Genomic DNA, 17,208 nt, shown 5'->3' on the forward strand with positions numbered 1-17,208 from the left:
AAAAAATGATAATTAATAATTTACACTTGTAACAAAGACATCTAAAACATTCAAAAATATTTCAATAATTGAGTGATAGACATTTAGAAAGTGAGGTGAGGCCATCCTGCATTAACTTTATAAGTTTCCTAGCTGTACTGCAAAATTCAGCTGTTTTTTAGGCTGATTTAAAATGCATGTAAAAGCTCACATTTAAATAAGTATATTAAAAACCTTTCAAACCTGTCTACTAAATACAGACTTGATTAACTTTAATTCAGCTCCTGAAAGATCAATTAAACCAGCACACCATGCTACAGAACATGGACAAAAGGCTCTTCCTGGTGCTTGCACAAAGCTGCTACCTCAGGAGCAGCCTGAGGGAGCACTGAAGGTCTAGAGATTTCTAGAGTGGAACCTGACTCGTGTTACCCTCCAGGACTTAACAACTGAACATGTGAAGAACAAGCCTGCTTTGGACAAATTAAATTGGATATATATTTAATACTGAAAATAGGCGATATTTATATTCTTATTTATGTTAATATATTAATAAATTTATCAAGATAATAAACTCAATGATTTTGAATCTTTAATACCAAGATAAAAAGGCTGCAAGTATCTCAATTGATCTTTCCAAGTGCCATTTGTATCAGGGCATTACACTGAATACTCCACTTTCATTATATTAATGAATATGACAATTTTCACTCAGAATAACTCCAACTGCAAGAATAAAGAGACCTCTGGAGGACATCTAGTCCAACTCCCTGGCTGAGCAGAGACACCTAGAGCCAGGTGCCTTAGCCAGGACCATGTCCAGACAGTTTCTGATTATCCCCAGGAATGGTCTATCTACAACTTTTATCAGTCCCTTCCCTACTCATATAATGATATTTATATACAGTAATCATCTATCCTCCCAGTAGTCCAGCCTTCATGTGAACTTTGTGCAACATTACTTTTTCTAAAGCATGTAATTGTTTGTTTAACAATCAATTACATGTCCTTTCTTCAATATACAGTGTGAGTGTCATAACACACACATGTCCATCTGTTAGACCATCATGTTTTACCATGATCCAACTTCTTCTGATTTATTATGTCTTAATTTAAAGGGCTCCTAATCTTTAGACATGCCTATAAATTACAGACAAAATTGGGCCTCTACTTTGGTTTACTACTGTTCTAAAAGGAGTGCTAAATCATAAAGGTGAGGGTTTTTTTGTTTGTTTCAGTCATGATTTAAACTAAAACCAGGAGTTACTTAAGACAACATGTGAAACAGATCTCATCTTTAAAACTAGTGCACTGGAAATCACCCTGCCCTCCCCATTTATTTTACTGTAGAAAAAAAAAAAAAAAGACCTAAGGCATTTACTGAATGGAAGATGAGAAGCTTCCAGGAGTAAGCAGCATGCATATATAAAATTTTTTAATTCCAAATCTAAAAGTTGATACTATTGGGTACTTTTGAGCTTTTGTTTTTTTAAATTATTTTATTCTATGAGTTTGACTACCTTTTTCCATTCAACACCTGGTTTTCTAACAAATGGAACAAAGAGGAAAGGCCACTAGAGACTTCAAGGATATGGCAAAAACATGGAAGTTACCCTGACTACTACTCAGGGCATCAGGGATTTCCAGGTCCATGTGACTTTCTTTCAGCAATCTTTTATTAAGTGAAGCGTAGACCTGCAGAGAATAAAAACTGGTACCTGGTGTTTGCAATAGCCAGTAACACCTGACTGCAGCTGGAGAGGGTGATCTGCCCTTTACTTTCATTGTAATACCTAGATTTTAATACAGGAGAAAGTGCCTATAGAGCAGCACAGAAATTGTTTCATTTTGCCAGGAAAAAAACCATGAAAACCAGACAGAACTCTGAAAACCTTAAACAAAATGCAGAGGACAGAGCAAATTAGATGCATTTACTAAAATAAAGTAAGTCTGATGGCAATTGTCTCTTAACAGTAAAAAAAGCCAATGATTTCAAACTACTCTGTTCGCATTGTTGGGGCGTAACAAAAAAACCACTAAACCAAAACACAATTTGCAAACCAAATCAAAAATTTCATTATTTCTCATTACTTCTTTGTAACCCCCAAGCACCACCATTATTTTAACTTGGCCCATATAAAAATATACAATTTACTTATTATTTTAACTGAATTCCTATTTTAAATTTGAAGCAATAGGATGAAAAGTCCTCGATGAAAATGACTGGATGGATGAAGTGTTTTTCCGGCTTTCCCATCAAATTCTAATGTTACTGTAAAAATTTATCTTTTGCTAACAGACCATTGGCATGATGAAAAAATCTGAATGCCTAAACTACTTTCATTAGCAGTATCTTACAACTTTTCTAAGACTACACAACAATGAAAGCAATATGAATTTTTAAGAACTTATTCAGGATACAGGTTTTGAAGTCAGTATGCAGCAACAGATGGAGGTAAAGTTTAACATTGTCACCCATTTAACTGGTAAGAGCCCAGCTTGTCTTAAGCATTATAACTCACCTCCCTCCCCCAAGCTGTCCATTCTCAAAATACATACTATTCAGGCATATTATAAGAAAAAAACAGGTCTGATATTTATAACTAGATGACAAATGCTGTTCAAGGTACCTAGAAGAAAGAGTGTTCTAATAGATCAAAAGCTAAAAGGTTATATTCTTTTTAATAATAAGCATCACAGAAAATGGAATTCCAGAGAGAAATCTAAAGGACAAAAGTATGCATTAGTTTTAATTTTTTTAAAAAATAAGGATGTCCCTCTATCAAGACCAGTAACATTTAAAAACATCATTAAAAACTGTATTTTACATATTACAGTATTTTGCAACATTAATAAATGTATTTAACAATGTACTTTTCTAAGTACTGATATAGAGTGAATGTTTGAATCTTGCAGGTTTTCCATTTCTACCATGTCAGACCTGTTCTGGGATAGATTTTTTTTTTGACTGAAAAACTCAGGAAGTACAAACACATGGTGTCATTTCATATATGAATCTGTTCAGGTCCTTGCTGTCTTTCCCAGTTACCCTTTCTAACTGAGACTGAAGAATAAATGTGGTGTCAGTTGGTGACCACAATTCTACCTCTAAGCATTAAATGAGAAGACAGTCCAGTTCTTTCATCTATTTACTTGTGATGCCAAAAGCAAATGTGGTTTTCAAGTTCTGAGCACCCAGTCTCTGACCTGCTCTTAGATATTAATAACATAATTTTATCCACATAGCAATTTCTCCTCTGTATACAGAGCAATGTCAAGTGTAAGTATTTGGGAACTCATACTGGGAATGTGCATTTTCATGCAGGTTACTGAGGTTACTGAAAGATAAGCTGGTCATCACTACAGTGAGAGTAAGTTGGTCAGAAACACACATAAGCAGTGCTGTCAAGAAAGCCATTTGAATGTCTAGGATATCCTACATTATCTACACAGTCTGGACCTTTGTGAAACCTCTGCATGTCTATAAAGCAAGCTGGAGTTACTAAGATACCTCTAATGGGACAGGAGACTTGTCTATGAAAGCTGAAATACTTTCTAACTCTCCTTATGAATGTACTGACTGTCCTGCAAATATGAAGACATCCTTATCTGGATATTTTATTAGTACCTAGATCCTGACTCTACAATCAAATCAGAGAGTGTAAGAACTGCAGAACTGTAATGTTCTGAGGTGAAGGCATGACATAACTGCAATATAATAGCCTAGTGCATATTCCATGAAAGTTAACTGAACATGCTGCACCTCGTATATCACAATCCAGCTTCACAACCACCCAGATCTTCCTTCCAAGGCAACAAAAGCAATGTTAGCTGTTAAATCAGATGCCAGCTTCAATATATAAATCAGGTTGTAATCCTAAAAGGAGGCACTGTTGTTGCCTAAATCTGCGCATACAGCTGAAAAACAGTGTCTTGTTATCTACAAATCACAGTAATATCTGCTACAGATTTAGAAACAAGATGATAAAATACACACCAATTGAAAATGCTTTTTGTCTCAATGAGAAGAAAAGAGTTCAAAGTTTTCAGAGAAAATAAATATCCCTGGAATACTGAGTATATAATGTGACTTTTGGGTTACCAGCCAAGACACATTTATGAAACTGATGCAAGTATTTTTGTAATTTTTAAGATTACTGACAGATAAGGATGTTTTGACTAAAGGTTCCCCACATCTCCTTCCAAACACACTACAATTGTCCTTGAAGTATAATGATACAGCACTTAAAAACCTGAAAATCCAGATGACTTTTTCAAGACCATTACTACAAAAAAGCCGCTCAATTTCTAGAACTATAGGCATAAAAGAGTCGTGAAAGACAACAGAAATTATGTCATTAGATAACTGACATCTCCTGCAAAAAAACACATTTCTAATGTGTAGAAAACAATATGTTTCTATGAACTTCTGTATCTAGTGCTTAATATTTAAATTATACTGTATCTATTATAAGCATGGACACCTGTATATTACAAGATGATGCACCAATTCTATTGGAAAGAGTCTAACAGATGTGGCTACATTCACCAAACTGAAAGGTTGAGCCAAAAAAACAGGTAATGAAATATAAGAAATATGTGAACCCACAGCTGGTACCCAGTATTCTTTACTCTACTGGAAAACTTCAATTCATTAAATGAGTATCATCAAGAAGGATGCATATAGAGATGTATGATTTTGAAGGAGGTACCTGGAGCATGCATTCTTCAAGAGAAGAATGAAATTAGCTTCATTGAACTTAAGGCTAAGGGATTCTCAGTAGCAAGAAACAAGCCTTGTTAGCAAGTCTTTATTGTACTTGTAACATGTGGAACATAAGGATTTCTCTTGATAGCTCACAAAAGCCCTCAGTTTGTGGCACACTGTGGATTTTCAGACTTGGAATGTACGACGGATGTGCACTGCCCTCTGCTGTACTCTCCAAATTCTTCCAGTAAAGCCACCGTGCTGTACTTCTTAACACAGAGAGGTAAGATGCACTTTATCCCAAATCAAAACACTGAACTATTACTACTCTCAGCATGCAAGCAGAGCATGCTATGAAAGATTTATACCCACCACCACAGATAAATGAGAGACCTCTCAAGATAGATCTTTAAATGACTGTATCTTTTCAAACACATAAGGTAAAATACACTTGTTTTAGTTGCTTCCCCATGAGCTTAGACCAAGACCTTTTATGCTAATCAAGGCCAATTGTTAATTTTCTACTCTTTCAGACAGACTATCATGGTTAAAAGCAGTATATGCTTCAGCCTGACCTGTAACTAACAAGCCTTCCACGTGGATGGGTCTCTTTTTCCAAATAACATTTTTTATTTAAACGTTTCTCATTCAATAAACGTTTCACTTCATAATAAACACTTAACCACAACTATTAATTCTCCACCACTATGTAATGAAGGTATTCAAGCAATCAGAACTCCTAGGGAAGCTGTAGTTCAGAAGTAAGCAAGCAAGTAAAAATAAGCCAAACAAAAATTCAAGAAGACGTTCCTCTGTAAGAAATGTTATTTGTCAAAACTTTGTGAAGCACATGCAGCTACACATTAACTCATTTTCAATGAAAACAACTGAAATTGCCTCTATCCTACAGCAGTGATTATAGTAGTTAAAGTGGTTTTATTTTCAAATCCTTCATTTCCTCTAGTTAAGAAATCATCTTCTTATTACACACTGGAGCAAATATTACCTTAGATTGGACAATATAACTTACATTTTAAAATATAATCTAGTCTGCAATACTCAGTGGGTTATATTCACAAGGAAAATGCAACAAAAAAGTACCAACACATTAGAAATTAAACAACTGTTGCTATAAAATTATACTGCTAAAAAGAATTACCTGTTTTTGTTAGCAACAGATTATCCAGATGTCTATCTCCAACTCCAAGGATGTAAGTAATCACACAATAACCAGCTGTAAAAAGCAAATTGTAAACATCAGTATGAGTACCTTTCCTCGAGAGAAACAAGTTCCACACAATTAACAACAGCATATTACATTATCCTAGCTCTAGTTCACTAACAATAAATATACCACAGAGACTTGGGGCAGGAGTGGTGCTGGTGAAGAATAATCAAGATTGTCAGCACTATGAAGAACATTTGAAGTACTACAACTCTGGAACTTTTTCAGTACTGTCGGGATTTTAATTTCTTATGATAGAATTACATGCCTAACCCTTAAAGACTAAATTAGTTCAATATTGGGAAAAAGGTACTTCAAAAGAAGCTGAAATATTTTGAACTTAGTGAATGTACATGTTTTGAACTGAAGCTATTTTAAGGCCACTGTAAACAAGTATTAGGCATGGATATGAGCCTGGATATCCATGTCAGCAGCATTCACAAGATCAGCAGTGATAAAAAGCACCTTGTTTCAATTGCTGCTTTCACCCACTAACCACAACAGTTTGAAGCAATTCTAAAGACTGCACCATCAGAAAGAGAAGGGCAAAGGAGAAGATACTGTGGAGTCACACCTGAATGCTCTTTTTTTTTTCTTTTGTTAGAATTGAGGTTTTTTTTAATTTTATGGACAGCAAACGTGGTATTTTAACACGGTCATCAGTTTATTGAACATGAAATACACTACCACTTTCTCTTTTCATACAAATGCAACCACAGACCCCAAAAGGCCTTATGTTTTCCAAACCAATTAGAATTCTGATACAGATGATTTATCATTATATAAATGCTTTAGGTGTCCCTGCATTATGAAGACCCCAACTCACAATACAGAGAGGGCAGAGATAAGATTACTGCTGGAAAGCAAAAAGTATTTAACTCATATTCTCCTTTAAGAACCACCAAGAGTGGTCTTGTGCATGACATGCCAGGCTTAAAATTATTCTTTTCACTGCGTTTCTGACAGCAAATACATGTACAGTGCCCTGTTTGCAGCCACCTAATCTGAAACAACTTAATATTTTATCCACCATACCCTTCAGACTTCCCCTAAGAAGTTACCAGCTGTTAAGACTGTAACTCACCACAGCTCTTAACATACGTGTCCATCACGTCTGCACTGATTCCATGAGGGCCAGTCTCACTAGGGGCATGTTTTCTGAAGAAGTTCTGGAGAGAATGCCATGAAGATATTTAGTTATTCCACATAATATGAAACTGGTCTTTAGGGAAAAAATATTTAAATCAAGACAACATATGGCCATTATTAAAATCAGTTAAACTAACAACTACCCCCAAAACACCTCATAAGATCTAGCTTAATATAACTTTATTTATATCCTGTCTCAATCATCATATTCTTATACTCAACACAGAAAATGAAAAGCAGTTTCCTTTATTAAATGTTTCAGAAAATTAACAATGCAATCAAAAGTTACTAATCAGTGATTATGAGTGACATTACTTCCACGGCAAATTATTTAGGTCATATCAACAAAAACTAAAACAGGATTAACAGTCCTGCTTTATAACTGCATTTGGGGAGCATGCTGTTTAAGGGTTTAGCATCCTTATATGTCTCCATATTCCTCAATAAAACCAACTGCTGCTATTAAGTTTTAAAAGAAAATAAGCCTAAGTCATCAAATGGAAAATCTGAATTTCCTGTGAAATGTGGACAGGGCCAAACAATCCTCTTAACCTTCTTGAGTAAGAGAAAACTCAGTTATATCTAAGCCTAAGTGAAGTGTCTTCCAGTAAGGTCAATCTAAGGAAGCACTGTAAGAAGAATGCAGAAGTCCCCTGGACGGCATGTACGTTACCAAAATCAGAATGAAAAACTAAGACACTTACGTAAATGAACTTCTAAAACATGCAATTTTAAGGTTGTTGATAGAAGGTAACACTAAAACACCCAAACACCTTTTCTGTCCTGGAGATCTGTGTTTCACCAGGCAGCACTGGTTTACTGGCTTTAAATCTTTTCAGTAGTTAATACAGTAGTTTCATAGAGTGCTCATCTTTACTAGAACTGCTGTGAAATCCAAAATGACTATTTCCAAAAAGAGTAAACCAAACTTCCACAATATCTCAAAGTGCTCAATTACTTTTCATTTCCTTGGCCTACAATGCCCAGCTATTTTATCATGTTTCAGCAAAGGAATCTCACTCTTTTGCTGCACTGACTCTTTAGAATAAAAATTCTTCACAGGAATAATTGCTCCTTATGTCTGCATAGCAACTGAAACAATAGGGCACCTATTTCCAGTCACATAATGTTGTAAGGAATTGAAAAATAACAGTTTCACCGATATTTCTAAACACATTAATTTATAAAAACATGTAATGGAATTAATCATGAATAGTACACTTCCAAATTAGAAAGGATTGTCAAGAAAGCACTTTATAAGCACTGTAAAATTACTGACTGTGCAGATGTACCTTATCACAACCAATATGGAATGGAAAGCTAAAAAAATCCCAACTTATGTAACTAGATGCTGGTCATTGATTAGTGATAAGCATTTTTTATATGTGATAATTATTTGGTAAGCTTATTTGTTAAGCAAATGATAACAATTTAGATCTTCATATTTTCAACATAGGTAGTTTATAGGAGCTGAAAGCTAGTTTGCTTTGGCTCACAGTTACTGAGCTATAAAAAAATGCAAACTTCAGTATCATCTACACAAAAGGAAAAAAGCACCGTGACAAATCAAATCCAAATAAATATGTTCTATTTTCATTAAAAAATCTATTGGCTGCTCATCTCTTATAGCAATTTGGTATGATTTTATGCAGCTATATTTATCTCAGCCAGCTGAGCTCTGCTATCTCACTTATATGCTGGGCTTGAAAGCTTTGTGTGCTACTATTCAATTATGTGTCTCCACTCAAATCCATGAGAATTAAGAAAATTGCTAACAAAACCAAGTTACAGTACCTATACATCCACTATTGAGGGGAAACAGGCTTCAAAGATCATATGAACAAATTATTTAGTTGCTTCATTGAACAATGAAAAGAACTAATCATATTTTGACAAGGTCAAATCAATGAAATACAAACACTGAAACAAAACATGCAGCAAGAAGTGTCCGGTATCTGCCATTTGTCATTACAGCAAAGTTGGGATTTCAATATCATAACTGAACTCCACAGTAATTTATTTAAAAAGTGTTACTTTTAGAACATGAAATACTCATGTATATCTTTTTAAACAAACCCCAAATGTTTCCAGCTGTAATTTGTCTTCTAACAGATCAAAAAATTAGCTGAGAGACTAAGAATTTTGCACATGATCTAAGCTTTCAGGTTACACTGTTTGATCAGAAAACAATTTACAACTCCCCCATCACATACCTGTATAGTTTCCTCAGTAGCAAGAACTTCTGCAACTGGTACTGATGGAATAAACTGCATGAAGCCTATGACAGAAAACAGCCAGAAGAGAAAATCTCCAATGCACAGACCTTTCAAACTACTCTGTAATACATGTTTATGAATGGACAGAACTAATACACAGTCATTCAACTGCTTCTCATGGGAAAAAAAACAACACTTTTTGGGTCCCATTTTCCAATCTCCTGTCTTCAATACTTTTAAAACAACTTGTCACTAACACCAAATTAACCTGCAAAAGGTGTGTTTTCACAAGTTTTCAAGATGAGAGAAAGTATGTTGATGGCCTTCTAAATGTTTATCCAGAATGTATCTAAAAGTAGTCAAGTTTGATTTTTTGTTTTTCTCCTCCACTTCATGCAAAGATCTCTAAATAGAAGTGTTAAGTTATTTATTCATGATCACACTGCAAGCCAGCAGCAAAGATTGGTAACTGCTGATTGTCATTTTCCCCTAAATCCTGACCAGGCTCCTTTTATGAAGATATCTGAGTCACCTGTGGAACACTGTGGTGACTCAGATTGTTTACTTCCATGGCTTAAACTCTTAACAAGACTTTCTTACACACTAAGAACACAGGGAGGAGATTGTTCTCCATACTGTATTTTTAGGAAATAGATGTATTTATACCATGTTTCGTACTAGTTGCCAGCACTTTATAGGGTGTCAGCTTCAAATCCAGATTCTCTTTTCTTAACAGCTGGAAAAAACAATATAAAAAAGCAAAGATGAATGCAATAGAAAGGCAGATTTTATTACTAAAAGGATGTGTATTGGACATTGATCTCCACTGTTCTTCACTGAAACTGATAATGAGTGAGAGCCTGTTTGGCAATTCTGGTTTTTTTTTTTTTTCCTTAATCTACATAGGGCAATTGCACATCTATACAGAAAAGAAAAAAAGGCCACCTAGAGATCTGAGAACTCTGGAATTATCAGCAATATACACTGCATTAACAGTGTTTAACAGTCTTGCTTTTGACAAGGAAAATCAAGTAAACAGAAAGACAAGGATATAGATTAATAATTTTCACCTTATCCATAAGTGAAATAATCTGAAGAATAAGTTGATCTTGACGTAAATCATCGCCATGCTTAAAAATTACAGGATATTTGCCTCCATCTTCTGACTTGAAGAATAACTGAGCAGGCATTAAGGCACTCTGCAAAAGGAAATGTACTACTAAGCTGGTTCACAGCAGTGCTCATATTAACACTTTGTTACAATGGTGCTTAGAAATAAAATCTTTGCATTGTATTTGCATTGCCTCAATAGTTTAGAGTGTACCACTTCCTATTACCAAAAGTGTAACTGTATTTTAATAAGAAAAATACATTAATGCTTTCCTTCCTTTCTTATCAAGGATACATTCTCCCTCCCTGCACCCCACAGCAGCAGGAGAGGAAAGGGCAGAAGTATTCAATTTTTTTTCTGTGTGCTTGTAACTCCAATCAACAAGGAAGCACTATGCAAAAGGTCACATCAAAACTAATTTTAAGTGATCAGATGAAAAAGCAACACAATTATAGGATAAGCAAGAAAGAACTCCTAGGGGCAAGTCATCTTAAACAATTAATTGCTTCCTTAATCTCTTTAGCAAAAGCAAAAGTGCCTTTTTACATTATTGTTTGAGAAAGTCCATTTAATTGTTTGCAATTTTTCCAAGTAAAATGGGTCAAAGGGGATCAATTATCTACATGAATGTTACAGTCTATTGTAACTGACCAAGTCACTCCTCTTCACAGCAAACCAAACAAAATAATCAAGGTACAGAGTTTAATCTTGACCAGTTAGATTACATTTTTAAATTAATACCACAAAGGCAAAATTATTCTTTACATAGTCCTAAAAATGTAATGTGATGTCCAAGGGCACCTAAAATTAGTAATTATTTCCTTTTTAATTCCATTTGGATTTTTATCCCATAGCCCAGAATGAGATATTAAATGGAAAAATGTAAGCTATCAGACTTAGGAGAAGAAAAAAAATTCTCTGATTTTAAAACAAGTTACATCTCACATTTTTGGTCCTACATTTTTTGCACAGCTACAGAAGACCAATATGTAAAAGACTGCCTTGAGTTTGTCCTGGAGAACTTCAGCTATTATTACTGATAGGAAACAGTCGCTGTTCCAGCAATCTGTTTCTCCACATTCTTTCCCTAACTCTTAAGTCATACTCCCACAAAATGATGATTTGAGTTTGCAAAAGTTTGTTTTCATAACAAAATCTTTTCAATGTTGCCTCCAACCAAAGGTGCAAGAGCATGCCACTGCAGAAGCCTATGATTCAAAGGAACTAACTTGATACAGAAAGAAGCAAGACAAAACTGGTAGAAAGCTATGCACAAATTATCTCTGATTTTAAACAAATTCAAATTACAACAAAATCAACAAGGCATCTGATGAAACTACTGTGCATAATAAATCTCAGACCTATTAGAGATGACAGATTTAACACTCTGCTCTCACAGCCTACATGAATTCTTTAACTGGCAAACAGAGGGCTCCGGGACATAGGCCCAACCTGTACAGCAACCTTTGGTCATCCTAAAATTAGATTGCAGTTACCTATAGGAATTGAATGCAAATTTATAAAATGTTCCAATACCACTGAGCACAGGTAATAAATTATACTGCAAGAATTAACTTATATTTCAAGCAGTAAAATAAACAAAATAACCCCAGCCCTTTCAATGGCACATGGGCTGTTTTTTGGTCACAAGCAACAGCTACAGTTTGGTTTAAGGAATTACCAAACATAGGGATATAGTATTTACCTGTCAGCTGACTGCAACTACATGATATGGACCAGCACAGTACTTTCTACTTTCTGTGAACTTAAGCTTTATTAAGCAGTGGAACAGACCCACAGATCTAAATGAAACACAGCACACCAGCTTTCATTTACATGATTTTGATCTTAAAATGCTTCTCCTGTTGAACACATGAACAAAATTCTGGGAAATTCTGAATTCATCATCTGTGTCATTCTTATAAAAGCTGCTTTAAAATTGAAAAATATAAATTGAAAAACAAAAGAAAATAAGGAATTGTTTAACCACTTAAAGAACATGCTACAATTGTCTTTTGCCTGGACTATGTATGTCCCTTTAAATCTTTCAACTGATGTTTCTAAACTTAGGATTCACAAGACTTGTTTGTATTTCAGCTATTCAGAAGCTCTTATTTACCTTGAAGAGTGTGGCTTTTTCGGGGATTATTCCTTTAATTTTCACCTGAGGTTCCAGAGGAAGTGGAATAAGTTCCATATCTGCTAAATTCATCTTTTCATTATCAGCTAACAATGCCTGAAGCCTCTCATTCTAAAAGAATGAAAATTTGTTTCAGAAAAAGCCCCACAAAACATAAAACACACATCAGGTATACATGAAGTCCCTAAACAAAGGATGCATTACTAACAAATATTCAATTTATTCAATTCTTTATCCATACAAAGAATCAAGGTTTCACTCATACAATCCAGGAAAATAAAAACTCTCTAATGGCAATAATTTGAATAACAAAGGAGATACTCCACCTAGTGTTAGTATAGTCAAGCAAATTTCTAAGTTCCAGATATAATAGCCTTAAAAAATCTTGTTTCTAAATTGCCCACACAAAGCACAGGATGATTTGTTTTTCGTACCAAAATTAAATGTTAGTTGTGTTTCAGAAATTGATTCAAATCCGTCTCAGAAACTTTATATCCCTCAATTCCACCAAGCAATTTCCTACCACCAAGGAACCAAACAGCCAATAGTTTGCATTGATCTGATTTCCAGACTTGCTTGACATTCCTACATCTGTAGTTATCAGAAATACAAAACTCATCAATTTTTGAGTACTTTACACTTGGTGTCATACATAGTAACGGTTGAATACATTGAAGTCCCTAGCCTTTTCCCTTGCTGAATATAACAGACACAGACACCAAGGAGGCCCACAACTGTTACGAATAGTTCTAGTGCTTAATTGCTGCTAGCTAGATAAAGTAAAAGCCATGAATTCCTTAGTTTTACAGAAATTTCTTAAAAGAATATACAAATGGACACTATCAATGCACAAGAAGGAAAGAGAATCTTACAAACTGTTTTAGTCTTTGTTACTGATACACAGAACAAGTTGCCTCACTTTTTGTTAATAAGTGCTTTATTTTTCTGCATAAATATACCCCATACATTTTAAGAAACCATCACACTGAAAAATTCATGTTCATCCGTTTTAAAAATACTGATGTGTGTCAAAGGAAAAGGTTATACAGAAACAGAAATTCCTCCACCATTTCCACTTTCTTTCCCAGACCTGCCTGTCAGGTGCACTTAAAACACTTTAGCTAACAAGGACAAAGCTTCTTGAAACATGTAATAGAAAGTCTTTTCCTCAAGACCCAACAGAAAACAGAGTTCTGATAAACACATACCTTATAGAAGAACAGTTTTGTTGCTCTTGGAACAAATGAAACCTTGCTGCTAACTGATTTTCACTATCTATCCTGGCATATCACTCACATAACAATAACCTGATACTCTCCCATATCCCCCCCAACATGTTCAATTATATCATCAACTATTTAATTATTCTGATATCTTTCTTTAGCTGAAACACCCCAGGAGTGCTCATAAGGGCCTCTTCTGTTTTCTATCTACAAACTTTGAACACACTTTGGAACTTTGAACTATCAAAACCTTTCCAAAGTTTGTTCACAGTTAAGCAAAATTATTACAGAAGGATGGACATCTGTTACAGATCTCAGTGCTAAGGAACTTTAATGAAAGGCCAACATTCCTAACCATTGTCAAATTTAAGCCAGACAGGCTTTCCAATCCTTTAGTTACCTTTTTCTTACGATTCCCACTTTCACGCTGCACTGCCTTCATTACATGAACCAACCGATCTACAAACGTCTGCTGGGCTGCCAAAAGCGAGCGCATAACTCTGACAGACTTATCACCCTAAGAGAATGAAAAGAAACAGAATTAATTCCTCGTTCTGTAATTATTTTATCTAGAAATCATTCCTTTCTTCTTAGACCTTTGGGCTTTTAAGAGGTTAAGTGAATAATGATCAATTTCCCGTCAATTCAAAAGGTATTTTCTGTAAAACACAATCACAGCCACTGTAGCTGGCAATAAATTATCTGACCTAACACTGCACTTCAATTTGCTTCAGCAATTTCAGTGGTGAACAGTCATGCATGACAAACCAATTCACGCAATCAAAATAAGTTAGTATGGATAACTGTGAAATATTCTTATGAAGCACAAGAGTCAGATTCAAGTAACCCCCCTAAAACTGGAAATAATATTAAATGTGAGATACATGAAAATCTGTAAAGAGTGTATATCTGCTATACAGTAAAACTTCCAATTCACAGATGTTTTTCCAGCTGCTTTAGGTTTTTTTTTTTTTCCTCGCTGCTTCAGCACCCTCTGCTGCTGACACACAGAACAGCAAGTGCTGTTTCTAAGTTCCAGATCAGTCTCTCCACTTGGACCTCAAGGACAAGAGTTTACAATCAATAGATAGATAGATAGATAATAAATCACATTAATTACACAAGGCTTTTAGAAGGTTTTAGACCCTGTGTAAGGCAGAGTATTTTAGAATCAGTATGCTACTAACAGGAACAAACAACAAAAGAGAAGAAAGAGTTCTCAATATATATTCTTTTCCTTTTTGGCAGTTTCTTCAGCTTACTACAAATTATAAATTCAAGCAGAACTGGAAGCTTTTATAAAATTTCAATGCATGTGACATACATACACAAAAAGCCCCAACTCATCCTCTTAGACATCTGAACCTTTCTAAGGAAGGACTATCTCAAAGCGTTATGGACTTCCTTACACAGAAGCATTACCTTCAGCAAAGCCTGACTGAATCTTCTCATCACATTTAAGTACATTTCGTGAGTCTTTGGGTCCCTCTGCTGAGTATCTTGGTCTTCACACTCCACTATAACATACCTGCAGCATAAAAACAACCCAAGTTACACCATACTCTTGGAGCTACACAATTTGAGAGAAACACAGTATCCCTGTATTATAGACCTGGAACTAAAAATGAATATGATCTTTGAGATCTTTAGCTCAACCAACAGCTGAACTCTTAAAATTGCATAGTCCCCAATTCCATTTGTATCAGGAGAGTCTATCAAGGTGTCTGTGGTTTTTCACATACAGTGAAGCGTCATGACCAAAGAGGACACACCTGAAGTCCAAATCATATGAACACTACAGCGCAGAAGTACAGCTGAGCATGTTTTCCATTGTGATACCATCTGCTACATAATTTAGTGGCTGCAAACTTGTTATTCAAGAGCACCTACAATACAAGGATAATCTCACCCAACCTGCTCCCTATTTTACCATTAGAAATGGTAGACTGAAAGATATTGGTCCTACAGCAGCTCCACAGAGTCTACATGCCAAAGTTTCCATTTCTAAACTATGAATTGGAAACAAACCTCAATAACACAATCTGAAATACTTACACTGAAAATTTATTTTGATGTTAAGCAGTCATTTGGAATGCTTTTGTCTAAATTTCTACTTGCAGCACTGACAAGAAAAAACTAGCTATTTATTGAAAGCTACATGCATGTCTTCTTTCTGCTGGTCAATGTACAACCCAGCAAAAACATGCAATAAAAATATAATAAAGTAAAAATATATAATAAAAACTATTAAAAAAGAAAGAAATTAGCATCTCAGTAAATTTTCAAACACTGCATTTGGATTCAAAAGTGACTTATTCAACACAGTCTCCTGAATAATACATGTCAGCAAGAATTAGACCTTCCTTATGTACTTGTGCAGAATCTCTTAATGAGAGAATAACTGTGAGACAAGACTAGAGGTCTGTCATTTGCAGCTGATCAGAATTGAGCAGTCTTATTTATAAATACACAACATATTACATCCACTAGAATTATGCATATGTAACTTATTCCGTGTGCACAACCCCAATGAAATCTCTAACTAAAGATTCTTCATGGGGCCTTACTAATGCAGCATTAAAGACTGTTCTCTCACAAATGTGTGCATAAAAATAAGTCCAAAGTCTGCACATAAACTTGAAGGAAAAGGGAAAGTAATGAATTGAAACATGCTATTTTCATTTTCATTTGTTAATATCCCTGGACAGTTTCTCAAAGCCATCTTGAAACAAGGAGTGAGAGTAATGCTTCATACTTGAGTAGGTGTCTCATATGTCCAAAGAGGAGACAGAAAAAGTAGTAGCACTGACTTCTGAGGCCACTGTTAAAGGACAAGATAGCTTTACAATGACAAGTGACTAAGCAGAAGGTTTAATTTTCAAGGGTTATTGTACTTTTTCCATTGATTATTTTAGTTGCATGCTGTGTCTGGATAGTTGAAACATACAATTGATCAGCAGCCATGAGGATTTATGGCTACGTCAGCTCATACAGTTGCTGCAACGTTTGTATTTTGTCACTGAGAAATTGAGATGTCTGGAAAGAAAGCAAAGAACAAATTGACTTTGGCTTGGTGGACTTTTCTTATTTGTTTTGTTGAATTTATTTTTTTTTAAGTCATAAGTCAAAAACTTCACAGAGTTATGGACATTTGAACTTTCTGTAGACGGAGTGTCTGAGATGTTGCTGAAATGTAAGAGAACAGTTTCTAGCAAGCTGATAGAAGTAAGTTAAGCTACCAACATCTTAATGAAGAATATTTGATTAGGTCAAGCACTTGGTTTCTACTCACACCAATTCAGATTGCAATTATTTTAATAATTTATATTTAATAGTAATTTTTAATGAAGCCAAACAATATCTTTGGCCACTGCAACAGAAATAACTACTGTTTGCAAATGTATATAAGTCATTCAATTAAGTATCTTAAAATTCAACCTACTAAAAATAATTACAC

General features: G+C 34.9%; 1 protein-coding gene across 6 annotated transcripts in view; it reads right to left on the bottom strand.

Moving 5' to 3' along the window:
* The window catches only part of PIK3C3 (phosphatidylinositol 3-kinase catalytic subunit type 3), a 67,413-nt gene that overhangs the window by 25,018 nt on the left and 25,187 nt on the right, over positions 1 to 17,208 (bottom strand). For 2 of the 6 annotated variants that reach the window (XR_010994489.1, XR_010994491.1), the window contains exons 15-23: positions 15,174 to 15,279; positions 14,152 to 14,268; positions 12,508 to 12,639; positions 10,348 to 10,476; positions 9,944 to 10,013; positions 9,275 to 9,339; positions 6,997 to 7,081; positions 5,847 to 5,921; positions 5,263 to 5,435 (exon numbers count right to left, since the gene is read on the bottom strand). Coding sequence is in view for 3 of the 6 variants with exons in the window: in XM_068176515.1 (XP_068032616.1) it covers positions 5,841 to 5,921; positions 6,997 to 7,081; positions 9,275 to 9,339; positions 9,944 to 10,013; positions 10,348 to 10,476; positions 12,508 to 12,639; positions 14,152 to 14,268; positions 15,174 to 15,279 (785 nt within the window). In the remaining 3 variants the exon portion in view is untranslated. Of the gene's footprint in view, positions 1 to 1,697; positions 2,610 to 5,262; positions 5,436 to 5,840; positions 5,922 to 6,996; positions 7,082 to 9,274; positions 9,340 to 9,943; positions 10,014 to 10,347; positions 10,477 to 12,507; positions 12,640 to 14,151; positions 14,269 to 15,173; positions 15,280 to 17,208 lie in introns of all 6 variants that reach the window. The other 4 variants (XM_068176516.1, XM_068176514.1, XR_010994490.1 and 1 more) reach the window with 3 other exon arrangements.

Source organism: Anomalospiza imberbis, chromosome Z, assembly GCF_031753505.1.
Source record: "Anomalospiza imberbis isolate Cuckoo-Finch-1a 21T00152 chromosome Z, ASM3175350v1, whole genome shotgun sequence".
In the NCBI taxonomy this organism is placed as follows: Eukaryota; Metazoa; Chordata; class Aves; order Passeriformes; family Viduidae; genus Anomalospiza; species Anomalospiza imberbis.